This window comes from Eurypyga helias, unplaced genomic scaffold (assembly GCF_000690775.1).
Source record: "Eurypyga helias isolate BGI_N326 unplaced genomic scaffold, ASM69077v1 scaffold16648, whole genome shotgun sequence".
NCBI classification, from domain to species: domain Eukaryota; kingdom Metazoa; phylum Chordata; class Aves; order Eurypygiformes; family Eurypygidae; genus Eurypyga; species Eurypyga helias.
The window spans coordinates 1-27,699 of record NW_010265144.1 but is presented as its reverse complement, the minus strand read 5'-3'; the positions used below and the strand labels follow the sequence as shown (position 1 = coordinate 27,699).

The window sequence follows — 27,699 nt, the reverse complement described above, 5'->3', positions numbered from 1 at the left end:
AAGCTTACATACCCGAAAGAAATAATGCTCAACCAGCTACAGGCTTAACACATCTTTCAACCAAAAACTTTCAACCTAGGAAAAAGTTAAATCAGACATTTCCAGTTCTCATTAGACAAACGCTAGATTAGAAGGTACCATGGAAAACAACTTATATGCTGTCACTGTTGTCTATCTGAGAAACTCCATACAAGTATACCAAAAGGATGCCTACCCTAGGCACACTATGAAGGCTAGAGGGCTTACCTCTCCTGGTCAGTGGAGTCTGAATACTTTTTAAAAAAATCAGCATTAAAAACATGTCGCTAAGATGAGACTAGATGCAAATTTGAAATAAATCATAGTATCAACATCTGATCTGAAAGCAATTCAGCAGCCAGCATGGGGAAATACTTGAAACACTTAACTACAGACACTTTAAAGAATAACATTTCTTAAGTGTTTTATTGCTACAAACTGGTACATCTTATCACAAAAAGCTACAAGGCATATTATAACACATACTCTATTATACAGAGTGCAATGCAGTCCCCAAAACAGCCACACTCAACAGCACAATTTTTGAAGTTACTCGTTCTGTACTAAGAGGTAAATACAATAAGCTTATGCCATACAGCATATAATATATTTACCCCACAGACACGCCTTTCCTTTCCACTGATTAGACCAAAAATTATTATATCCAACTTTCAATACACACACCAAAAAAATAGGATGCTTAAAAAAATATACAACACAAAGTTTTAATCAGCTTTAACAGTCAGTTTGCTATAAAAAGCTCAACTAAAATAGTCTTAAATTCATTTTAAACAAAATCAGAAACACAGGGGAATATATATATAAACAAGTTCTCCACGGAATGGAATGCATGCATATGGAGGGGAATCTTCAGCAACTTCATTTGAGACTATTAAAAAGTCTTAGCCACTTAGGAGCAGAAATAAAAAGCTGTTTCCCACCCCCTCCCCCCCAATATATTTTCACTTTCTTGCATTTAGTTATCTTCAGTGTGGTCTAAAGTGAAGTCAGTTTGTTCTTCAGTTTCTTCTTCCTCTTCTTCCTCCTCTTCTTCCTCACCCTCAGCTGGCTCATCAGCTTTGTCCTCTTCTTCTGCCTGCTGCTCCTGAGCCTGATCATTAATTTCAAAAGGATTTTCACCCTGGAACAGAAGATTGAGAACTGAATAGGGCAGCCACTAAGAAATGCCACTAAGACTATTTTATACAACTTCTCAAATTTTTTTTTTTCCTCCCCTTCAGGAAGATCAAAACAGATTTGATTCAAAATTAGCAACACATTTTTTATGTACACTGGAAACTGGGACCCCCAATAAAATCGTTTTAATGGAAGTAGAAATGACATTGAGAAAGAGCTAAAGTATGTTACTGTCATGGTTTTGGTCAGGACAGAGTTAATTTTCTTCACAACAGTGGGTATGAGGCTGTGTTCTGGATTTGCCTTGAGAAGGGTACTGCTAACACTGGTGGTTTTAGCTGTTGCAAAGGAGTGTTTGTACCAATTCAAGCACTTTTTTTAGCTTCTGATATACCACCTGTGGTCCTTAATTGCTAGCTGGGATTAAACACAACAGCAACATGCAAACTTCAGTTTAATTTCAACATTCAGTAAATTAAAATGACATGGTTAAGTTTCAAAATGTTTTTAGTAAGAACTGCAGCTGCTTTCTTTTTCTCCCCAATTAAAACCAGATCTGAAACAGAAGAGTTTTGTTATGCTTCTCCTTACTTATAGTCTTTATTCACTCTAAATAACTCTATTAAAAAGGCAAAGTCTTCAGTAAATGAAAGAGAAATCTACAATAATTACAGTGACTAGACTGAAATTCATTTCTTTGCTGATCTAGAAAAATTTGCAAGCAGATTTCTCAGACAGTATTTTAAATACACTGGCATTCTAGTTTCGCATTTCCTCTCATACAATAATTCAGTAGAAGACATACCTCAGCTTTCACTTATTTCAGATATTTAAAAACTATGAATAATTAGTGAATAATAAAGAATAACAACATGAAGTATTATTAGTAGTTCCTTCGCTGAAGCTCCTTCCATGTTGGACAGAGCAAGTCTGATCTGAACATGACACCAATCACCAACTACACTAGGACTGGGATTTTAAGATGATTTCAAAGATGATCCAAAAGAAAAATGGAGTTCTAGACCCCTTTCCTTTTTTGCTTAAGTATTTTTACTTCAGCTACATTTTTCATGCAAGGTCTTCCAGGTAGCCTACAAATCACTGAAAAATTAGAAAGGTATAGAAACATTTAGCAAACGCCACTAACAAAAAAAACTTGGCTTCACTGTTATTCTAAAATTAAGAAAAGTCATAAATCTCAACTTAAAGAGTAACCCAAAGACAGCAGAATTCTTTGCGATGACGTTATTGCAAGGCCCAGGATAACTTAACGCACGCACTTCGTAACGGCCAGCCTACAGCACTGAGATGATAATGTCTGTTAAGCCAAATCAACTCACAGCCTAATCAAAGGCATACCTTGCTCATGAGGTTTATATGTGGCAGCTAGTATTTAAACATCTTTAACATACCAAGTTTGTCGTTTTTAGAAGTAGATTCTTATAGGTAAGATGGTATCAAAACTTATGTGAGCCCTACAAAACCAAGAAAACCCCCTATCTCAGTTAAACTCATGCCACTTTTAGGTGACCCAGTATTACTGTCAAGCACCACAGGGCTACAGAACACCAAGGAGCATTTCACTGAATAGGCGTGTGCCCAGCACTGAAATATCAAAAATATTTATTAGCTCAGTAAACTGTTTAATTAAAAAAAACCCATAGAGAACAGCAAGTGCCCTAACCAATTCAACTCCAATATCAATGGAAAGCATTGTGAAATAAGTTCTTTTCAGTTACATCCAAACCTTCATTCAATAAGGGGTAGTACAACTCCCCAAAAGTGTACTCATCTACTTTCCTTTCTGGACAGACGTGAAAGACCTGACTGCAAAGCCTTTAGTGCTGCTTTCCTCAGGGGGGCACATTTGGATACCAGAGCAAGGATTTCCAAAGACAGGCAGAAATAAGCTAATTACTGAGTTACGAATACTCCACCTGGTGAGCTTCAAATACATGCTCATCAGTAGGCATTACAGAGGGAAGACAAGTACATGAAGATTTTCGTATGGCCTAATAGAGAGCATTGTTACCTAGCCAAATAAAAGGCAGCCTTTCTCTGTAAGTGATTCACATGGATATCCGAAGGGCTTCTACAGCTCTCGTACAAAAGAGAAGACTTAACTCCTCATGTTTAGGCCAGGCATAACTATTAATTGTAGCTGAAGAAAGCACTTCTAAAAGGACTACATCCACACTCCCATGGATGGCTTCTGGCTGTCCCTGACTCTTAGGGACAAGCTACCGAAAATCGTTACACTTCTCTGCTGTAGAGACAGTAAGTCACTTCGGGCTAACCTAACACAACTGGATTCGGCACACTACTTCTGGCTAAACAGACCTCTACACAATAATAAAAAAAAGTACCCTAAGTTGCTTTCCCCAACTGTTTTTTCAGAGAAAAATGCACTTTCCAAATTCTCAAAGTAAGGACAAAGTTACTGCCCTCGAGGGGAAGATCCTAACGACTGCACTCTTTTCCAGTGATGCGGCATCAGAGGCATCCCACACCGCATGCAGAGCCAATTTTGATGCTAGTCAATTCCGACAGCTACACTCACCTCATCTTTCCAGAGGGCTTTAAAAAAAGAGAAAAAAAAAAACCCAAACTGAAAAGAACACGGGCACACCCCTGAACTGACGCAGAAAGACTTTATGATGCCTACGGAGCATAAAAACACAAGCAGGTAAGTAGTTTATTCCCAAGCGATGCATTCTTTGGCTTCCCTCCCTCTAGATTAATTAAATTTCAGAGAAAGCTTCAGCCTCTGAACTGGTACTTACAACCAATGCTTTGGGATTCCCATGTCCCCAGAAACCACTCTCTATATCAATTTATAACAGGTCTCTAAAACCTGACCCAAAAAGATACCCTAGTCTGCCTTCCTAACTGGTAAATTTTATAATGCCTTCACTCATACGTGTGATTAAACAGCCCTGGGACGTAGGGACAGAAAATGTCAACCTTTACAATGCTTCTCTTGAGCAACATCCAAGCAGCTTTTCATCACAGACATCATTCTAAGAAGGTCTAAGTGGTCCAAATTTAGTGACAGTCATGACTGCATCAAGTGATAACTTTCGTCTCAGAAACAAGATGGTCTTTTTCCAGCAAGATGGTCTTTTTATTATAAAGGAACTTGCTACAGGTTCATAAAACTTCCAAGATGATTGTTATGGAATGGTGAGCACATGGGTTGCAATGGATTTCCCCTCTTTGCCCCCCCTTTTACAATATGGATGTAATACAGATAAGGAGAGATTAAGAATTTTTTAAAAAGCACAAATGAGTACATTGGAAGCATAAAAGGGTACCTAGAAGGCTGGCCAAGGTAAGAAATAATCCTTTCAAGGGTCTTCAATTAAAATAACTATGATGGGAGATATGAAACAAGAGATTAAGAGGAAAGTTTCTTTGCATGCAAAGGTCATGATGCAAACAATATGCTGTTAATTTATGCACCAACTGGATTTTCAAATAGAGGAATTGAAAAAAAATCATGAAATAAGATAGCATAAAATATGGTCACCAGCACCACTGGATCATAAAGGTAACATACAAGCTCTAACAACTGGAAACCTCAGTCCTGGTACAGAAGTTTTCTGGAAACTGAATGGAGAAGTTTCCAACAACGCAGACACCAGCTCCAAGGCAGCTTCAGCAGCACAGGGAACAGAAACAGCATTTTGTGACAGAAGACATGATACAGAAAATTGTAGTCCTAGCATTGGTCCAGCTGAAGACTGGAAGAAGAGTACACATGACTAATTCTAATACTAACAGATCAAAGGAAGCTGCATTAGTAAATTAAGGCCACCTTTAAAAAACACTGTTCTCCATCTTATAATTCATGTTGCTCTCATCATCGTCTGTGGCACTAACAACTGCTGGCAAGCCCTTTCTAGAACTATGTTTTTTCCTTTCCATTGCTAACTCTAGAAGTGTTAACATTCATCAGAGCCTTCATAAAACACCAGGAGCTCCTCTAAAGCCACATCATCTAATTTACTGAATCAGCCTTCCATGGAGCTGGGACATTAATTGCAAATGGCTTTAAACAAACAACAAACCTCCACACACCACCCGATGGATTATCAGGCTAACTCCATATAGATCCTTCCATTTTCAGTGGACACCACAGGCGCCACTACCAGGGGAAGAAAAAGCTTAACACACCGAAAATGACCAGAAGCGATTTAACCTGTACGCCTTTGTAATAGCTGACGTGTCCAAGCTTACAGCGCTAGCTCAAAGTTTCAAGTTCAACTACGCATACTTATTTAGCATGTACAGGTCAATACCACCAGATTTGAATTTAATTCTTAGAAGATTTCACACTGAAATTTGAAGATCTAAAACGAACTTCATCATTAAGTGGTTAAATATAAAAATATTTGAAAGTGTTTACAGACAAAAAAAATTAATTCTGCTTTCCATTTTGCATTACGAACTAGAAACATGTACTTAAAGAAAAATGGAAGTTAAGTGTCGAATGACACCTTTGAAGCTGTTAGTTTGTTTAAAATGGACACATCTATTTGTTGTCTTTCCTTCCGCACATACAGCAAGCGCCCTGCGGAAAAGACTCTAGTTGGACAGAAGATTAGAGCAAACCACAAGAGACTTTCCACTAAGCACGGGGGAGAGGAATAGGTATGGGAATACCACAGACAGAATGGTATTTTACTCAAAAGAAGTGACCAGTGTCCCAAGTAAGACAGCAGTTGTTACTGCTTGTCAACTCGCTTACTCCAGACTAGAAGTCATGATCCACTCCCTCATTTTCAAACATTAGCCAGAGCCTTCAACCTTGAAAAGTCTTAGACAATGCAATACATTGAAAAATCCTCAAAACTGACCACCTGATGCAGCCAGCCAATCAACCTTAATCACATTAAACTGTCACCCTCCACGCAGTTACGCAGTAGCTTGATGTAGTAATCAAAATTACTTCAGCAGAATTTTTCACACAAAACCACAATGGAAGGTGGGTCCCAAACACTGGCTGTGGTAGAGCTGGATGACCACTACTCTCAGCAGGGTGTGTGGTTCTAGAAGGCAGTACTGGCCTCAGCAAAATGAGAACTTTCCTTATTTCAACTTTATTTGGGATATCCCCCTCTTCTCGCACACACTTCAGAAGAACAAAACTTCCCACTGTGCACAAAGAATTCCAGCAGTGTAATAGAAAAGGGGGGGGAAAAAATCTTCTACCTTTTTTGCTCATGTCAAACTGTATCAATAGTGATGCATAAAAATCAGAAGTTGCTGACCTGCAGTTTTGTTCTCCTTTTGTCAAAGGGATTAATTTGTAATGCTGATGGCCTGCCTTTGCAACCTGGTTCAAGTCTGTGTCAACAACCTCGCAGGTCTTCCCTGCCTTGAACTTCCTCCTTCCACACTGCTTACGCAGGACAGGCAACACTTTCCAAAACAATGCTGGGTTTGAGGGGGTTTGTTTGGTTGGGTTTTGTTCTGTTTGGGGATTTTTTGGCTGGGAGGTGGGGCAGGGTGTTTCCCCGAACCTCTCTGCCCTTCATCGCAAAGCAAACTGTTTTCAGTGGCAACAAAGATTTTCTACTCTCCTGGAAGCCTGCATGGAGCCAATGCATGCAGCGCATGCTCCAATTCATCACGAGCTGTATCATAGAACCTGACTCCTTCAGTCTGCACTGAATTACACATTTGGGTAAGGATGGGAGGGATTTGCAGAAGCCAGATACATCTCACTGGGTAGGTGCTGCTGAAAGTGTATGAAGTTCAATCCATTCCAGGAAATAGCAGTGCTAGGCATGCTGAAAGCATCCATGGTCTCCTGGTGAAGGCCACCTTGCAAATTTTGTTTTCCTCAGTTTCCAACTGATGAACGGCAAGTTTCCATTCCCCCTCTTACCCATCCCTGCTAAGGAGCTGCACAGGACAGCACACAGGCATGCAGGCTGTAAGGTGGCTGGAAATACGCAGCTCCTCCAGGCTGTAGTGTCGTCACTACCTACTGTGCTGGTTTTAGCCTGTACAGAGTTAATTCTCTTCACAGTAGTGTGATACTTAGTTGCTGGCTGGGATTCAACCAGGACACCTAGCTTCCCTTAGCAGTCAAACAGTTGTCCAAATCTGATTCTCGCACCCAGCCACATATATCTTTGCAGAACATGACTAATTTGGTATTTTAAATCACAATTAACTTTTGCATTGGCTCATACATACCCTGGCGTGCTTCTGCAACACACTATTGCTTTGTGTGAAAGAGTCTGTTTGACCACAGGCAAAATTACAAACCAGTTAGAAGTAACTACCAGAAATAGCTAACAGTTTTACTACAGAGAAAGTCACTCTGCTGGCCCAGCAGAAAAAAAACCCACATGCTGCTAAAATAAAATCACATGTGTTTCTCAGGCCACGCACCTGCACCACAGACCTTCTAAAAATCACTGATCACAACATCTGCTGTTATAAGCTTTCATTTTTTGTATGCTGCCATGAAAAGTACTTCAGTCCAAAGCCACACGCTGGACTTTATACTTCCAAACTTAAAGACTGACTTATTTGTTAAGTGGGTTGTGCTCTGCAGTTAGTATTACATATCAAGGCCATGCTGATGCTTTCCCAAAGCTCGATTTGTTTGGTAAGAGCACCTAATTAAAAATTTACTCCATATAAATGGTAAACCAAAACCAAAGGCTGGTAAATCTGAAGGTAGTAATTTTTTCTGCAAAGTTATCTGGGACTGGCAAAATAAGTTAAAAATATATTCAACCTCTGAGCTACCTAGAAGGCAGAAACAGAAGAGAGCACTGTGGTTAAACTCCATCAGCACAGAGGAAATAGCAGTATAGCAAACATTCCAGACTACCCGTTTCCAGTTGCATCTTACCTTCACATACAGCTCGTATCGTGCCTTGACTATAGGATTATTCAAAATACTGGTGGCAGTAAGAACACTCTCCCTTTTTATTTGTTCTCTGTAGGCCTAGGAAACAAATTTTACAGTGAATAATTATCATACACCTATTACAACAGTCACACACATCTGAATTCATGGTCAGTTTCTGTAAGAAAAATGAGCATATTACAGCATGAAATGCTTATTCTTAGCATTTAGATCCAAACCACATAATAGGCTCAATTAAGTTTGGTAGTATTTATTGCTCTAGCTTGATCAACAGATATATTCACATCTTGATATAAGGAACTACAATCACGTATCTGTCTACAACAAGTTTCCTGTTCTTATCTACAGATAACATGCATGCTCCTCCACCACAGCCTAACACTTGGTTGAAGATGTCCCTGCTCTTGGCAGGGGTGTTGGACTAGATGACCTTTAAAGGCCCCTTCTAACCAAAACCATTCTATGACATTCCATAATCACAGAAGCTCATATATAAAAGAAAACATTACTCTGGCAATCTTGCTTACTATGACAACTGTGACTTTTTCCCCCCCAACTCACTCTACTTTTTCAACCCTTCTACCAACCTTAAGAGTGCATCACTATAAATCGTAACAGGGACCAATACCATACTACTGCGTCCAGCTGTGGGGCCCTCAACATCAGAAGGGTATCGACTGGTTGGAGCGAGTCCAGAGGAGGCCATGAAGATGCTCAGAGGGCTGGAGCACCTCTGCTATGGGGGCAGGCTGAGAGAGTTGGGCTTGTTCAGCCTGGAGAAGAGAAGGCTCCGGGAGACCTTATTGCAGCCTTCCAGTACCTGAAGGGGCTACAAGAAAATCCTGGGGGGAAGGACGGGGTGACACGACTTTTTACAAGGGCCTGTAGTGACAGGACAAGAGGTAACTAGTTTAAATTAAAAGTGGGGAGGTTTAGATTAGATATCAGGAAGAAGTTCTTCCTGGAGAGGGTGGTGAGGCACTGGAACAGGTTGCCCAGAGAAGCTGTGGATGCCCCATCCTTGGAAGTGTCCAAGGCCAGGCTGGATGAGGCTTTGAGCAGCCTGGTCTAGTGGAAGGTGTCCCTGCCCATGGCAGGGAGGTTGGAACTAGATGGTCTTTAAGGTCCCTTCCAACCCAAACCATTCCAGGATTCTATGCTGATTCTGAACTGCTCTCACTTTTTTCCAATTAAAAAGATAAAAGCCAAGAAGAAATAAGAGACACCAGGTTTGTTACCTTGTTGGAAACATATGTATTGTTTTGTAATTTGAGTATGAAAATCTTTCCAACACTTAATGGCAGTAAAAAAAATTCCCATGAAATAAAAAAATAATTCTAGCAACTTTCTCAGGACTTGCTACTGTCAGCTATTAAGCACACCAACATTTCATCAACTGGGGTTGCTTAAGCCCTGGCTACCTCATGAGACATCATGTTTAAAGTGTAAGAAGGACATTCTAGCTTCCTAGAAAACAAGTAATACCAATGAGAACTTAGAAATTACTTGCATCTCATACCATAACACTTATCTACAATTAGATCATGCTTGCCTTTTTTTTTTTTTAATAATAAGTTATATCTTACTTGTTTTCCTTTTGTGTGATCAGGAGATTTTAAGTGCTGCTGAACAGAACTGTGTAATGCAGGAACATACACACTGCAAGCACTGCAGTGAACAGTCTCAACTTTCATCATATGGTCATCAGCAGTAACCCCTGCCAAAGAAGATGCAACAAATCATTAACACAAAATGTGCTATACTAGGGAAATGGAAGATGAAATCTGTTTGGGTTTGGTTTTGTGGGGGGTTTGTTTGTTTGTTTGGGGTTTTTTGGGGTGGGTTTTTTTGTTGTTTGGTTGGTTTTTTTTTTTAATACAGAAAACTAGAGCTCTCAGTTGTTAAACATGTCAAACTGAACCACAGGGGAACGTTCACTCAAATTCAGGAATCAAATTTAAGCTCCCTGAAGGCAATGTTGAAGGCAGAAGTTTTTCACTTGGATACTCCCAACTCCTTCTTACCACAAACCATATCTGAAACCCAAGCAATTACATTTGCTGTCTGAGGTTATGATATAAACAACTACCTGCCTAAACAAAAGGAAATAAAAATGATACAATAATCAAATTGAACTATTTAGTGCAGAAAAATGCCATCTGTTTCAAATCAACAGTAACTAATATCCTTACACATTTTGATAAAAGAAACAAAGCAAAGCTTCACCAAAGCAGCTGGACTTACTTTATCCCTCACGGAAAAACTAATTTATTTCCTTGCTTCCCCTCACCCCCATGAAGCACCACAGGAATCCAACTCCTCTTGCAACCTCCAGTGTTAGCTTGCCAACAGAACATTCTGCTCACAAGGGCAAACAGGCCCTCCAGTACTTCAGAAAAGTATACAGAAGAATTTGTGATATTGTTAAGATGTTGGCTATATCCATTTTTAAGTAGCATTTAGCATTCAAATTAAGGTAATATTCCAATACAGTTATTGCCTAAAGTAGAGGTACTCAAAAGACTTCCCCTCTGTCTCTAACATCTTTTGAAATCCCTCAAGAAAAAGATGAAGTGGAAGGATACGGCACAGCAAGGCAAGGACACACAAAATGCTCCAGAAAACTGTCTGTAGGGCAGCTAAGGGAAAAAGAGTCAGGCCAAGATGCATCTTGGGTAGCCAAGAAAGTGCTCAAACTCCTCCTTTTGGCAGTGTCTCTCAAAACCACAGCAACAATCCCACTTACATTATCCAGATCCTTGCCATCATAATTGACCACTATCACCTTACTGCTTTATTACACGCCCCCTCTCAATCAATCAGCATCCCCGTTACCACTCCTCATGCATTACGCTGAGTAAGGCTGTGACAAAGCCCACATAATACTGTTTGCCAAGTACTAGCACACTGTTATCTTACTTTCTGACAAGGCCACCTGGATAGCAAAATAAATAAGGTTTGCAATCTCCCACTGTGCTTACATTCCACATTATGTGAATCAAGGAATCCAACCAGGTACAGAAAAGGTGTGAAAACTAATATTCTTAACCCAAACAATTTATCAAATTTGAATGAAAGAATGAAAGGAGAAAAGGACAAGCAGAACTCCATGATATGCAATTTCACATAAAAAGCATTACTCACCCTCCATTATATCTTTCTCAGCAGCTTGAGCATTTTCTGTTTGGTTACTTGTCTGTTGCTTACGCATAGCTGTCTTCTTGAATTTATTCACCATACACTCCTACAGAGAATCAGGAATTACAAATTAATTGCTGTTACTTCTTAAGGCACTACTTTACAGACGCTGAATTTGCCTCAAAGTTTAGTACTACGTACTGTGCCAAAAATCATTGCTATTCCTTTTGTAGATGACAAGTTACATGTATGAAACTATATTCTAATGTAAATTATTATATACATCAAAAAACAGTTGTCTTACATGAAGAAATTCCATCACTACTTTGTCAAATTTGGTTTGCTTCTGGATATGATCCAATGTTTCCTGGTGAGCTGCACTGTCCAGATGCGATTCAATTTCTTTTTCTTCAAATGTTCGAAATTTGCAAAATGAGCAAGTAAATGCCATTCTATCAAGAGAAATACAATTAATAATATTACTATTAAAGAAAGGTTCTTTCCTCTCTCCTCAAAACTATGAGGACTTGACAAACCTAATCAGAAGATGAATATGAAAAACATTAAAAGAAGTCTAAGTGGGGGGAAAAAAAAAAATCTGGTATCACCATTATGTTTAGAACACTGGTATTACCAGTTACCGTTATGAAGGGTAAATATAAGAACCAAATAAAAGAAGATGTATTCTTACAGAAGTATAAAGGGGAAAGAAAAACACTGTACATAAGACAGAAGTTCCCACACAAACCTGTATCCATCACCATATTTTTCACTGTTTTTCTCCCTTCTACGCCTTTGCTTCTCTCTTCGGGCCTCAATTCGTCGTTTTTCTTCTTCCTCACTTTTAACTTCTCCTTTGCCATCTTAATGTAAGGTAGAAGGAACAAAAAAAAAAAAAAACACACACACAAACCACCAACAAACCACCAGTAAAAGTATTTGTCTTCCCTGTCCTCTCCACAAATATCCCAAATGCAGAGAAAGACCCTATACCAAAGTGGTTCAATGGCTTATTTACACGCCACAGAAGTTTTATTTTCCTCCTCTAAAGACAACCAATTTAAAAATTTGCCTCCAACAACACAAACATAGCAGTTCAGGAGTTACACTCATAAAAGTAAGGAAATGCAGACTTAGAGCAAATCCAGCCCAGTTGTGCCTAATAACTAAAGGCCTCTTCAAGTAAGCAAGCAGGGTACTGGGGGTGTATGGGGAGAAACACATTACTTAAGACTGCACGGGTTTACAGCACCATTGCTACGATCTCCTTACGTAAGAAGGAACTATCTAAAGCCATTCTCTTCTGCTGAGAAGGCAGATACCAAAAACAAAAGCAAAGGCTCTCAAAGTAGACAAGGCAGTGTTTCATTAAGGTATGGTACCCCACCTGAACTTCAACAGCTTTATTTTCCCCAACAGACTTTGCTTGATTTCACAGAAAAAATATTGCAAAGATTTTCAGCTGAAGAAATAAACCAGTGAAGCAAGAACCATATGGGAGCTGAGGGGAGGGGGAACCAACCACACAACAGAAACCAACCAAACCTTCAAAGAATTTGTTCATTAGATTATCACCTGACATGTAAATATGAGTGCAAACAAATAAATTACTAGAAATCAGTTTTGCAATATTAAAGACCTCTAAGAACATTGACCTAACATGGCCAGCAGGTCGAGGGAGGTGATTCTCCCCCTCTACTCTGCCCTCTTGAGACCCCATCTGGAGTACTTGTCTCCAGGTCTAGGGCTTTCCAACATCAGAAGGACATGGACCTGTTGGAGCAAGTCCAGAGGAGGCCACGAAGATGCTCAGAGGGCTGGAGCACCTCTGCTATGAAGAAAGGCTGTCAGAACTGGGCTTGTTCAGCCTGGAGAACAGAAGGCTCTGGGGAGATCTTACTGCAGCCTTCCAGTACCTGAAGGGGCTACAAGTAAGCTGAGGTGAACTTTTTGCCAAGGGCCTGTAGTGACAGGACAAGGGGTAACGGGTTTAAATTGAAAGTGGGGAGATTTAGATTAGATATCAGGAAGAAATTCATCCCAGAGAGGGTGGTGAGGCACTGGAACAGGTTGCCCAGAGAAGCTGGTGATGCCCCCTTCCTGGAAGTGTTCAAGGCCAGGCTGGAGGATGCTGGGAGCACCCTGGTCTAGTGGAAGGTGCCCCTGCCCATGGCAGGGAGGTTGGAACTAGATGGTCTTTAAGGTCCCTTCCAGCCCCAACCATTCTGTGATTCTATGACTTTTTGCATAAGTGTATTTATGTTTGTCTTTATGCCTGCTTTAGTAGCCTATAGACAAAGGGAAATAATTATAGTATTAATCAGTGCATAGTTTTAGAGCAGGAAGACAAGGATCACTTAGTTTTCCTTTGCAGTTCAACCTTAGAAGAGAGATCAGCTTCCATGAAGTCTGCCTCCATCCAAACAGCAACAGAAATGAATGTACAACAGCATAATGCAAAGGGAAAAGAAGACTTGGAAAAAGCTCTGTAGCTCTAGAAGTTCACTAAGGACTGAAAACATTTCCACTGACTAACAGCTTACACTTCTTTCCTAATTACCCCAAGGTTTTTCATTTTGTAGCAAAGTTTCAGAAATTCCTCTGATCCAGAGAGGAGAAAAACTCCTACCCAAAAGATTAATTTTTTTAAATTCAATTTGAAAACAAAAAACAACCACCCACCCATAGAGGCAATTGCCATTACTGATCTCAAGATTTAAATTTCACTTAGTGCCTTACCACCAGCCCTGGAAACGTGCAAAGGATCACTTGTTATACAAGATTTTTACAGCAGTAAAACATTCTGTGGAGCGAAAAGGCCTGTATCTTAACCCTCAAGCTCACAAACTCAAGTGGCCATCATGTTACCAGCTGGGCAATGGAAGCCAGAACCTACATATGAACTGGGACTCTCCAGAGGGGCTCCCACTTTCCTTCAGTGCATTTATGGTCACTTTAAAAAAACCACACACAATCAAAAAAAAAAAAAACCCCAAACACCAAAAGGTTACTACGATTTCAAGAAAAGAGACTAATCAGCTGCCTGCCAATTTCTAGCACATCTTACCATGAGACTACATAGGCAACAGGGCAGCAACACGCAAGGGAAATTTTGAAAGAGGACTAAAAATAGTTTCAGTCATAAGACAGGATTTCTTCGTGTACGTGTTTGAAAACATAACAGTTAATATACACTTTAACTGACTTTATGAAAACTAATAATTAATCTGTTTCGTTAAGCCTGCACATGAGATAGACGCCATGTTCTAGGGAGCAGCTCTCCAAGTTAAATTAATCCACCTCTATAAAAGAGAGACTCACCTCAGGGTGAGGTTCATCAGCTAGTGGGATAAATAATAGGATACGGGTGAGGAACTGGTGCGATAAACAACATTAAAGCAATGAAATGGCAGTAAGTATAGAAGACCATTTCCATTAATTTCACAAAAATTAAAACAAGTCAATCAACAAGATAGAGATGATCAGAAAGCAGAGAGACAGTAAGCACGTAAAGAACAAAACAAGTAATGGATGGATGTTACAATCACCTTCTCCATGTCCTAAATTTATAAATGCTTAAAGAAAGTCATGCTCATCAATAACTATTAAGAGGTCACACGTACGAGCTTACTAAATGTATTCACTCAGAGTCACACAAATATAATACCACACCTGAAAGCAAACTGACTTACCTCCAAAGGTCTGATATCCAAGATCATAAGCATCTCTTGTAAAGTCTTCATATATAACAACTGCACCACTTGTGTCCACTTCAATTTCCTAATAAAGTCAAATCCGTAAATTTTTAAGAAAAACCCAACAACATTCCAAATCCAGAAACACAGTGCAAATTACCTTATTTCCAATAATCTGTTACTTGCCTTTTTTATCAAATACGACAATAGAAGCAAGCAAACTATCTAGTTAGACTCAGTGTACAGACACTTCAAGCTATCTATTTTTCTTTAATGCCTTGAGGTATTTGTGAATTAGTTTCACAATCAAAATTCTCACCGTCTTCTACATAAATATTCTGACTTCCATTTCAGACTCTCAAATACTTAGTTGAGAATATGTTAATCCCTCCACTCAAAAAGAAGGAAAATAACATTCCAGTCTTTCAGCATGGAACCAGGATATACATACATGCTTAGGTCACTTAACATTTCCTGCAACTGATCTTTATAACACACCAGAGAACACCTGTTAACACTGGTTCTTTTTTTATTCACCCTTGCTCCCTGATGTGTCTTATGTCCTATCCATTCTTCATCACTGATATTTAGTAATCTTCCTGTCATTTTGTACCTAATTTCTCAACCCATCCAAGCAGGCCATAGGGGTATGAATTCAAGGTGACCATCTGTGACAACACGAGAGGTGTTTGTATGACAGCTCTCTGTGCTTTACAAGAATAAGTAGGGTTTACAAACACACTAAAACCCATTTTCCAGGCTATCTGCACAAGCTATACTTTTCATTTGAAATGAGTAAGGATTTCAGACTGCCACCAAAATAAGATAGTTTTAGATAAAGAAAAATAAGTAAGTTCTCCTACACTCAGGTGCTTAATATTTTGTAAATCTAGCTTAATAATCATTCATCCTCAGGTACACCATAGAAAATTCTGAAAGAATCACAAACATTTCTCAATTCTGGGAATCTTTACCTCTATAGTAGAATCCTGGAAAGATGACTTCATATCTATAAACATAAGGAAGAAATAAATAATGTAAAAGACTGTCACCATCAATTCATTTTAAGGCAATAAGATATTAAGGAAAAAACATTCAGCTTGCTTTGCAGCTAGGACAGCCTACATCTACAGCTCATCATATTTCAGTAATAATACCGAACAAAAAACCAGTTATCCTTAGGATTATAAACTAAAGAGTCTTCTAGAGGCAATCACCTTATCTAACTCCACAAAACAAGAAAGTCAATATTCAAAGGACAATAGAATTTTGAGATACATTCTCATGTGTGTACTGTATACCAATTGCATCCAATTTTCTATTAGTTGTCACCTACTTTTTAGTTTTCAACTACATGATAACACTTTGAGCGTCTTTCAGTTCACATTTCAGAGAAGTGTGTTAAGTCATCCAATAGTTTTTTTCCTGCCGGTCTTCAAATCACAGGACAGGTTGAGAAAAAGTACATTCTAGTAGGCACCATCTACTCGACTTCTTAAAATAACTTCAATATTATGTAGGACACAATAATCCTTGGAATGTGGAAATCAGTGGGGGTCAACAAATAATAAAAGTGCTCTGTCTGTAGGTGGTTTAGAAAAGGAGAACCTACACAAGTACTGAAAGAAGAAGAGATGCGAGTCTTTGATACCCCTGGATGTGTATCAAAGCTGGGGAGTTCAGCCCTAACTGTCCCTACACAAAAGGCAGGGCTGTGTGTTCTATATGTCCACTGCCTGAAATGTTCACAATACTTTTGAAGGTGAAGTTAAGACAACAGTTTTGTAACACATGGTGGTGTAACTAGAATGACAAAACCAAAAGGAAAATTTTTATGTGGAAAATTCTCTCAAAGCAAGTAATTTATTCAAAGCTTATTAGGGAATTTTTTGTCCAGCTTTGACTATACTATCAGAATTATCCAAGTTGTAGGACATCTTTAGGGAAGCTAAAGAAGCCAAGCACCACTAATACTTAGCAATTTGTATTTCTGGTTTACCTATCACATTTCCAGTTTTTCCTCTTCACTATGGAAATTCATTTACAAGAAGGAGCAATCTCTCTCCCTTTCATAAATTACTGATAACAATGTTCACTGTTTTCACAGCTTGCCTCCCTTTCCCTCTCCTCCTCACCCACATCTTATGCCTTTTTTACCTGCCTTGCAGCTGATGCACTGCTTTTTATAACCCTCAAAGTATCTGGGCAGCAGTGCCCAGGCTCACACAAGGGAACACTTCAATATTTGTCAGGCATTGTTGCTTAAGACAACCTGAGATCTGGAACTATTTTTTGTGGTGAAAATTTCTCTCCAGAACAGCAGTAGCTATTTAAACACACCAACATACTCAATTTCGTTCAGCAAATTATCTTTGCAGTAGAAGAGCTAGAAGAGTAAATTCTTAAAATTGGTTGTAGGGTACTTCAAAAGGTAGAAAATGAAGAATTATGAAACAGCACATAGAGACTTCTTTCTGAATATTAAATCTAAATAATATCTAATGAGTAAAAAAATCCCGTAATTTTATCTTAAGAATTTTGGCACTTGTTACTTACTAGGTGATTTTTTCTGGCTCAGCTTCAGAATAGGTTTTGTCATTTTCGGTTTCTTGATAAATGTCCCACCAGGTTTGTTATATGGTTGTGGTATCATTTTTCTTTTTAATCCTCTTGCAGCAACTGCTGCAGGACTGGGTTTGTTATGATAGTCAACAACAATTCCAGGTCTGTGCATGCCTCCAAACTCTCCCATATGCTGAAAATTTGCGAAATCAAGAAAAAGGTATTAGTATATGATATCACTAGAAATAAAGCAATTACTTGGTACAATAAAATTGTGAACTAAGTTAAAATCTGTGTTCTAGAGCAAAATGCAGGGGAAATTTAAGCTCCGGGTCTGATGTTGTGTTGTGCAATGGCTTTGTGGGTGTTTGCTCAGTAGAGATTATATGTATGTATAAACAGAGTTTATATGTATGTATAAACTGCGTTTCTGCTTATTCAGAACCACTGTCCAGACAGTGAACATGTCTATCAGAGTTCACATCTCAGCCTACATCTTGGTTCCTCTCTTCAGATTCTCTAGATGAATGACTTCTCCCTCCAGGATAAAAGAAGTGTTAGCCAACCCAGTTTGACACTTAAGTCATCAGTCCTATTGGAAGGGGAAAAAAAAAAGGGTTCTTTATGCCAAATGATTAGCAGTGACTTGAAAACTGAGTAAAGAAGGTTGTCCAGCGTGGAATGGTGATTAATTGAAGGAACCTCGTTCTTTCTTTTACTTATCTTTCCGCTGAATTCAATAAATATAGAATTTAAAAGTTGAGCCTGGAGGGAACGATACAAAAACATGGCAGCAATAGAAATTAAAATTCAGTTTAAAGACTAAACCTTTCTATTGTTTATAAAATGCTATACAATCATTTGTGGATTTTATAATGAAGGTTACATCTCTGAAGGCACAGAACAAATAAGTAATCTGAAGAGGAAGAATTTAGGTAGCTGAAATATATTCAAAAGAGCTAACATACTTCTTAATTATTTGATTAATAAAGAGCAGAAGAGAGCCCACTGACTGGATGGGTGACTTGGATAAGCAGAAATATTTATACTACCATGAGAAGAGAATTAGAATTACACTATTAAAGTTAAAGGAACATAAAAATAACTTCAACACACTTTGTGAAAACTGTAACTCTTTTTAAGCAAATTTTAAAATGACAGACAGAATGTACCAGAATAGGCACTTTTCTTAATCAAAAGTCCATGCACAAGATCTCCATGTTAATTTATTTAATTGAGATAGTTACAGAACTACCTAGCATGTGCATTTACTTTGTACACATAAACTGGACATGATGTATGCACTTGGATAATCTCACGTACTTCTTTTTGTAAACAGTCTATCTATTAAAGGTGCAATGCATTTTACGTATGTAAGTACTTTAGCCTTCACATTCTCCTTTATTACATAGAAGACTGAAAAAGATAAGTTTCAAAGGCAAAACAAAAAGTAAGGCTACTTGTTGTAACTTGGCACAAAACTTTCAGATCTAAATGAGTTCTGAAAGGATGGCATCCAAGCTTAAGAACCTTACACTTTCAGCTTTACAAGCAGAGAAACAAATCTTAGAAACTATTTCTCATACCATGCTACATGCTAGCTAGCAGCCATGTGAAAATCTGAGCTAAAATTTGAATATGGCAACTACAGTACTCAAGAATGCTGCAAAGTAGACTTTCTGAAACAAAACCACCACACAGTTAAGCATTTAGAAAACCCAGTAAAAAATAATCTTCCTCTACACTTCCAAGCTACGAACAAGTTGTATTGCTAATATTAAGAGAATTGCTTCCCAAAGAAATATGGCACGCTTTAGAATTTTCAAATATGAGTTACATCTAGAGGCACAAGCAGAAAAGTGTTCACTGAACTCTTCATGCTTAAAAGACCATAATCAGAATTGGGATTTAAAACCAAGATAAAGGGACACCATCAACTTAAAGTTAGTACTTCTGACAGGATTTTATTTTATTCCCTTTGGTTTATTTCCCTTCAAACTCCACCCCCTCCCCCACATGACTTCTCCAAACTGTGATCCACTATTTTGTGAACAGTTAATCCCTGATGTTTCTTGGACATATAGTTCTCCCATCCTACACTGGAATCTACTAAAAAGGAGTTAGAACCTAAGTCTTCAAAAGAAAATGAATACCTGAGATAAGTGGATGACCTGATTTCAAGTTGATGATGCCCCTTTAAGCATGCTTTAATTTTGAAAAAGAATCACTGTAACTGCTAATCATCCAACTTTGCCATTTCCTCCCCATCACCCTTCCAATACACAAGTCAGAGTAAGAATTAAGTTTTAAAGAAGACTTGATGTTTGATAAAGCATGTGTTCAACATATTGAAGAATTAGCTAAACTTTTACCTTTACAGGTACAACCACCCCTAGCATTCACAACCTGGGTTTTACTTTTCGCTTATACATTGCACCTTTAACCTACTCAAAACTTCAAAAGACTTTTTAATTAAAAACTTTTACAATATTCAGGAGTTTCCCCACCAGCAGCAAAGATGCTAGTGTTTACAAGGAAAAATGCAAGTCCTTTTAATCCCTTTTAGACCAAACCTATTACTTTTATCTTCACCTTTCAAACAAAAGGAGAGATTTAACAAACCTTATCAACTAGTCTTCTATTACTTATTACTTTCAACAGAAAGAGGGACTGGGTGCTACTTGAAGAGAGCTTCAAGGGGGTAAACAACATCGTCAACCATGACAGTTTGCTTGGACAAAAACCCACACTGCACTGAGCAGTGCATTCATTGTAAAGCAGTGGTCTTGAAAGGGTTTAAAAGAGTGTCTAGTGAAAAGAATCTGAAAAGATTCTGTACTTACTCCTCGGCCTCGGCCTCTGCCTGTTGATGGTCCTCCAAAAGCATCATAGTTTCTGCTTCCAAATCCACTTTCAGGATAAGCAGGCGTTCCTCTCCCCCGAGAGCCTACAGGTGCAGGCTTCATATGGGGTGAAGAAAAACTGCTGTAGGAAGAGTAACTCTCTCTTCCTCTGTCCTCCATAAACCCAGGCCTCAATTTTGAACGGGAGTAAGGTGCTTCCCAGCTAGACCCGCCCTGGTTTCTACCTCCGAAAGAGTCAAGGCTATTCCGGTAGGAGTTGTCAAATCGACCACCATAACTACCTCCGAAGCGGCTTTGTTCGGGTTCATTATAACCATAGCCAGATCTGTACAGATCTCGCCCACCCAGAGAAGACCCGGAGTCGTAAGACTCATAAGGTCCAAACCTGGAAAAGTTGCACAGTGAGGAGAAAAAAAAGTAAGCTTACTAATGTTATACATTTCAAAATACAAGTTATCAGTTGACATTTATCAACTAAAATCAATGTATTACTATACTGGTCCGTACAGTTGTGTTATTGTTTAATCTTGATTAGGGCTGGGCAAATCACACTATGACCAGATAGAAAGCTATCTGAGCCATTTTTGCTACAAACAATTCTAAAGTTCAGTATGTCTGAACTTCGTTTACTTAAAATTTTCAGCAACAATTATTTACTAAAACATCATTAGAGCCCAGCCCTAGTCTCACGAAAATAATCACCTGCAGACATTCATAGACTAGTCAAACTCTCCTTTCTTCAAAATCATGACCTCATATTCTAACAGTTAAACAGCAGTTAAAAGGCAGCTTAGTTCTGAACTGAGGAAAAAGAAATTTTTTTTTTAGTGGTACAGTTGTGTGTCTCAAACACCCCACAGTTCTAATTTTAAAGGAAAAATACACGTGCTCTTCCATTTGTATTTGTACTTTTCAAAGATTTTCTTCCCTCTAACATTCAGTCCCCATCAAAGCGTTCATGATCTTCAGTGTATCCCTCTTTTACTTGCAGACCATTAAGTCTAGCAGCTCAGGATTTCAAAAGTCTACCCAATGCATGCACAGTGGACCTGAAAACAGTCCTCGGAATTTCAGAGCAGAGTAACAGGGAACTGAAATCTTTAGCTATTTACCAAGGGTTTGCTTTGCCTGTGGGCAGGGGAGGGTCAGGCTAGAAATCATCCATATTTGTGACTTGGAAGGTAAACACATTAGTGTCCCTGCAGGGCTGTAACAGGGCGAATCAGCAGGAGTTGGGAAAGACAACCCCTTGACTGATCAAATATAAGCTAGAACAGACTCAAATTAGTAACTGTATCTACAGTAAACTGATTGCCTTCACTTTAAAATACGTTAGCCTCAGACGACCCAAAGCAACGCAGAGAATGACACTATCTACAGAAAGAGCCCATGCACAGTATTAACATCACATGGCAAGAGACATTTTGGTGTTCAAGTAGTCATTCAACCTCAATCATATGCAGATTACTGTATGGTAGGTACAGCTCATTCCTGAATCTCTGCTCACTTTTAATTCAATCTTAAATATAATTTGTCTAACGAAAAACATTAACTAAAATGTTTAACAAAACCGTGCAGCAAAACACAACAGTTCTCCAGCCTCCCTACTTAGCACTGTCCTTGCCCAGTGGCACTACAGTGACTACAGACAAGAATCATACAGTAGTCTGGCTACAGCCAGACAAGAATTCAAGGGCGCACACAAGAAAACCATCAGATTATCTAAATTTTCTTCACATTTTGTTTCCTACAAGATAGAATCACTACTCTGAAAAGCATGCTTCTTTGAATATGTTAACACCTGAATCAAATCAGCTGCTTCCTACTGTTTTTATCTGAAAGAGCAACAGTAATAGTATCCTAGCGTTAAATACACAACTTTAAGACCACTGCATCAGAATTTTATATTTTTAGACCAATCCTTCTCAGAAAGCAGCCCAGAACATGCACACAGTTTTGAGTGTAATCAGTACCTGCCAGTGAAATAATCTGGACATGACTTTCAGATTCAATACCAAGATCACGTAAGCACTGCACATTCAAACCAAAGAACACATACCCTAAATGTTCCTTGAAAACGGAATGTTGATAGATTCGGTCTAAGGCACTAAACCAGTTAGGTCTAGTCTATGTCAGAAATGGTATGCCAGGCCAATCAGCTACAAATTGCTAGCCATTACTGAAAAATAAAACTTTTTCCATTTTCATTCAAAGACGCGTTGTTTCACTGTCAAACTTTTCCACAAAAATACTGATTATTACAGGAATCCAGCTCTTACAGTTTAGTATTTGCCAGTGTTTACTGAACACAAAGACTCAGAACCAAAGCGTTCATACAAAATCATAACAACATGCCTCAGGAACACTTAAGTTAGAAGACAGAATGATTTAAAACTTAAATTGGATTTCATCAATTCTTGGGACAACCGAAGGATTATTTTACCTGTTACCACCACCACCACCTCCTCCGCCTCCACCTCCATGACTCTCCATCCCATAGGATTGGTTAAGGTAAGAGTCCATGGATCGTGGGCCACCATAGCCTCCATGCCCATAATCACGGTCCATGTCTAAAAAAAGAGCAGAAAAATGTTTATCAAGAAAGCAAGCAAGTAGTCTTATTAAGTAATCTAGTTTAAATTCCTAAGTAAAAAGGTTTACTCTTTGTCACAGAGCTTACAAAGAAAATACAAAACTGCCAGATGCAAACAAATTTCAACACACGCTTTGGAAGCCGTGTGTCTTCAACATCACCTGAGCACCTCTTCACCGAAATCCACTTCTTAATTTTTCCCCAGTAATGGATAACTTGGGGTTATTGTTCCGTCAGCTGGAATTCAGACACAAGTTAAATTAAGAGAATTAAACAGAGAAGCCCAATGTGGGATATGTCGGAAGTTAGTGGGGAATTAAGACCACTTGCCTCCTTTTAATCATACACAAAGCTCAGAGGCATCTGCTTCTTCTATCCAATGCCACAAGAAACCTTCACTCACACTGGCAGAGATCTTGGGTCAAGGTTACAAGCTGTCATGCTGCAGTGCACACTCTGTATATAGGCTACAATCCAACAAGAGTATTTTCTCCAGTCTAGCACAAACAAAAAATCCACCCAAATCAGGACTAGGTTGCAGTTCACTAACTGCACCAAGACGTTGGCATTTCATAGCTAAACTGATGTCACTACATGACATCTTTGTACCTTGTAATGAAGCCTGGCAAAAGAACCAGTTTCTACCCCAACACTGGAAATCCTACGTAAAAGTTCTGGTTACAAAACCACTCACAAATTCAAAGCACTGAACCAGTGTCGTGATCCGCGGAACGAGTATGACCCGGTCTTCCTGTGGCATACGCAACTTGCAATTCACCAGTGTTCTAGTGACCAAAACTGCTTCTGGGTACCAACCAGCACTAACTTTTAGCTAATACAAAGGAAGCCTGGCAAGTCAAGCCTTACGGAAAAGGTAATGTAGAGAGGGAAAACATACTGAACACAGGAAGGGCAAAAATATAATCTCACAAAGACTCGTCCACTCTGACAAGATAGAGTGTTCCGTGTATTTCAAACTCTCCCAAGCGTAAACCCCTGACTTTTCCAGAAAATTACAATATGCGCATGAAGTCAGAAGAAACACAGTAATTCTGTGTGCATATAATTTCATGAAAATAACTGTAGTAATGAAAAAAAGTGTATGTACTATTTCCCGATCGTACCTGCTTCTTGTTAGCACCAGGCAACCACTGTAATTTACTTCTTTACATCTGTCAACAAGAATTCTGCAAACGGCATTGAGCTGACTGTATCACTTTTATAGAGTTGTTCTCAGTATGCCTGAACAGAGACTCCAACAAATGAAGATACCCTGCCATTTTTTTCTTTTAACAATCATAAGCACTTTTTAAAAAATTGAAGAGGGTACTTCTGTAACAAAAACTACAAACATGGAATTCACACTGCACCCTTCCATATTCCGAACATCAAATAAAGATTCTGCAGCAAAGCAGAAAAAAAGTATCCTAATCATGTAGCAGCACACAGCAGCAACTTGACCTGCAAAAAAGTTACTCTTTAAAGAAATGGCTGAGCCTTCTAATGGAAGCATCTGATTCTCATCTCTGGCATGACCAAATGATCTACAACCTAATCCAGTGAAATACTCTCAAGACTGCCTACATAAAGATTCAGGCCACTAAGAGAGCAAGGTAGTCAACAAAGTAATTTCAGTTTCACAGTACTTAAGGTTAGATGATCCTGTGGTCAGCCTCTCAGATCCAAGGTTGTTGTCTGTTTGGGGTTTTTGGCTTTGGTTGTGGGTTTGTTTTGTTTTAAATACAGTATATTTAATCAAAAGGACAGTGACATGCTGAAAACTAAAATATCTGACCTGAAAGCACCCAATAATTTATCTTAGTTTCACCTGCTACCTATTACCTACAGACCCCAAGATGGCACAAAGTAATTAGGAGTTGAAGAAGTGAATCAAATAATTCGACAAGGAAAAACACAACATATGTCAAGATCTCTGCCACTGCAATCCAATTCTATCACAGTGTTGTAAGTAGTGGCTGGTATTGTCCATATGCCGTAAGCTCACTAGTGGGAAAACCACAAATATTCACATGCAAAAGAACTCTTTCCATAAATAAAAAAAATAGTGTGAAGCATAGTTTTGCAATAAATTTTCAGTCTAAAGTTTGTAAATGTTTATCAAAAATAAAACAAAAAAATTTTAAAGTAAAAATTTTAAAATCTAGGAATACTACAGAGTGAATAAGAGAAGGTTGGACAAGTATCTGAAACAAAGAGCTTGCTGAAGGAATAAACCAGGTTTTGGTAACTGCAGCCTCTTGCATAAATACAATGTGGATGAATGAGCTGTTGAACTAGAGTACAGAATAGAATTGCAAAGAACAATCTCACTTTTCATTTCTAGATCATATTAAAAGTCTAATTGGGGTAGGGGAGAAGAAGAGTTATGTCAAAGGGGAAAAAATTATGTATTGCCTCTAAAATAAAGAATAGGAAAGTAAAATACAAGTTAAAATTATTAAGATATTAATCTGTTTTTATTACTTCATATTAAAAAAAAAAAGCTGTATCTGGTAGAGGGATCATTTAAAATAGCTGCAAAATGCACCTCAATAGCCAGCAAAGAAAAATCAAGTTTTCCTTAGGAAGAGAACTAGGAAGTTAAACGCAGAGTATATAAGACTCAGAATCCCTTGGTACAAAGGATTCTCTATTCAAAAGAAAAAGCTTAAGATCAGAGAACATTGAAATCATATTCACAGCACAAGGAAACTAAATCATTTTCAACAGTGTTTTCATTGTGGAGCATGTGAAAAGGCTAGGAAGATGAGAGAAAGGAGAAAGATCTTGCAGTAATGAATAATAAATGAAAAAATAAACCTCAGTAAAATAAAAATAACCTTTAAACAATAATACAGAAGTACCAGCTTGAAACAAGATAAATTTCCCTCTATCTTAAATTCTTAATGCACAATGACTATAACAAGCTTAAGGATCCATTGTGCAAGAGTAAGCACTATTTTTTCCAGGCACATTTTTCATAACACCATGCCTGCTTTAAGATCACAACCTTGTCATCAGCTACAGAAGGTTTAACACATCGAGTCCTAAGCAAAACAAGGAACCAATCCAACAATGTAGATGAATTTTAGGAATAGAAGCAAAAGCCATTTAGCCCTTCCAGATTTAAAGGATAACAGTTACAGTTATTAAAATATTAACATGAAGAGTTAATAATATTTCTGTTAACAGTATTAACACAATTTATTCTACAGGCCATGTCATCCATCTCAAATCAAGTCATCAGCAAGGGACAATGGTGGAATTACAGCGGTCACCAGCCATCCAATGAGAAGTGCTTCACACTGGCTAAGTTTCCAACAGGAAGAACCTTGCCAAGAACTCAGAACGGAAAACTGCGCAAAGCTGAAAACTCTCAACAGCCATCCTCTGTTGCCATCTACTGGACGCCTACAAAATAGCCGTTAGCCCACGGTACAGAATCCGTGTAAGACAAGGCTTGATGCACGCCTTACTAAGGTATACATACAACGCACAAACACTAAATGTTTCAAACTGCATACATCGTAATTAAACTTGTTTCAGAATTATAAATAAAAAAGCTTAATTATCGCAATGAAAACTGTTATTACGGAGGTACGTGAAAGGAACAATCTAATTGTACAACACACACTTAATTGGTTACTTCCCATAGGGTGAGTCCGAATTTACTTTAATACTACTGTAATCAGATTTCAGAAAAGCAGGTTCTGGTTAATGGCTACAGTGAATATTCCAATAAAATACTTAAACTGCCACTTAAGAACCTTTTTATAGTAAAAATCTAAAGGGCATTTAATTAGGAATCAATACAGAGTAAGAAAAAACAAGGCCGTAGCTTGAATTTATTTATTTTACTATGAAGAAAGATAAAAACAAATTATCAGTGGCAAAAAAAAAGGCTAAGACTCGAGGAATGTGTCATAAAAATTATCATACTGCAATCAAAGATGAATCTGTAATCCCACATTATTTCCATGTAACAGCCGGCAAGAGTATCAAAACATCCAACAGCAAACACTTCTGCAAGTGAAGTTCTTGTATTAACATCCTTTTAGTACTCGCTTGCATGCTGGCAAGGGATGTCAATCATTTCTTGAGTCTTACGAAACTCGTGGTCTTAATCATCTTACAACAACGCGCATTCCTTTTTTGTTGTATCTACGTGCTATTTTTGACGTGCTATAATAATAAGAGCTAGCTTTTGCTGTATCACATTTAATTCATACGCTTTCTAAACTCCTTCCCAAACTCTTAAACTAACTGGGAAAATGTTAAAAGTGAAAATCAAGCAGGTTCTCTTTTTCTCCATGTCCATATAATAGGGGGAAACAACTTCTTTCTTTCCGACAGCAGAAAACAAAATACCCATTTATGCAAAAAGCATCATCATACGAGAAGTCTGTATTCCCCCCATCCCCACTCCTTGATCTCACAATTTGGATCTGGAACGTGCAGGATCACGCTGACATGCCCAAGACGAAAACCGCGTCTCACTCCCAGCCAGTCACAACTCCTCCAGCACACAGCATGTGCAGTCAAACCACGTTACGTACTTCAAATAACCCGTTTGTTTTTTTGTTTTTGTCAACACTGACTGTTCAGCCCCAACGCTTTTTACAGGTTAGACGTATTTATAGCTCATACCTGAGACTGACCCACTGGGCATGTTCACACCACAATGCATGGGGGTATCTGGGAACCTCCAATCTCTGTCTTCAGCTGGAGAGGATGGGTCAGTGAGAATGACTTAGTGCTTAGCAAGAGCTGGAGGGGAGAGACAGGGAGCCGCAACAAGAG

The 27,699-nt window shown here is 38.6% G+C and overlaps 1 protein-coding gene across 1 annotated transcript; it reads right to left on the bottom strand.

The window, feature by feature from the left end:
• Window positions 1-428: 428 nt before the first annotated feature.
• Window positions 429-27,617, bottom strand: LOC104513311 (DBIRD complex subunit ZNF326). Its single transcript, XM_010156630.1, has 12 exons — window positions 27,547-27,617; window positions 22,750-22,876; window positions 20,286-20,691; window positions 17,437-17,635; window positions 15,855-15,889; window positions 14,878-14,965; window positions 11,934-12,048; window positions 11,490-11,637; window positions 11,192-11,291; window positions 9,634-9,764; window positions 8,030-8,125; window positions 429-1,159 (listed from the first exon to the last, which is right to left on the bottom strand). Exons 1-12 carry the CDS (start codon window positions 27,584-27,586, stop codon window positions 995-997), a joined length of 1,650 nt encoding a protein of 549 aa, XP_010154932.1. The 5' UTR covers window positions 27,587-27,617; the 3' UTR covers window positions 429-994.
• Window positions 27,618-27,699: the final 82 nt, after the last annotated feature.

Excerpts from the sequence above, each read along its gene's own strand:
- LOC104513311 (XM_010156630.1), bottom strand. The coding sequence starts at position 27,586 with ATGCATTGTGGTGTGAACATGCCCAGTGGGTCAGTCTCAG. Across the intron at positions 15,890-17,436 it reads GAGCCAGAAAAAATCACCTA|ATATGAAGTCATCTTTCCAG; the intron begins GTAAGTAACAAG and ends TTATGTTTATAG. Across the intron at positions 11,638-11,933 it reads AAATATGGTGATGGATACAG|AATGGCATTTACTTGCTCAT; the intron begins GTTTGTGTGGGA and ends TTCTCTTGATAG.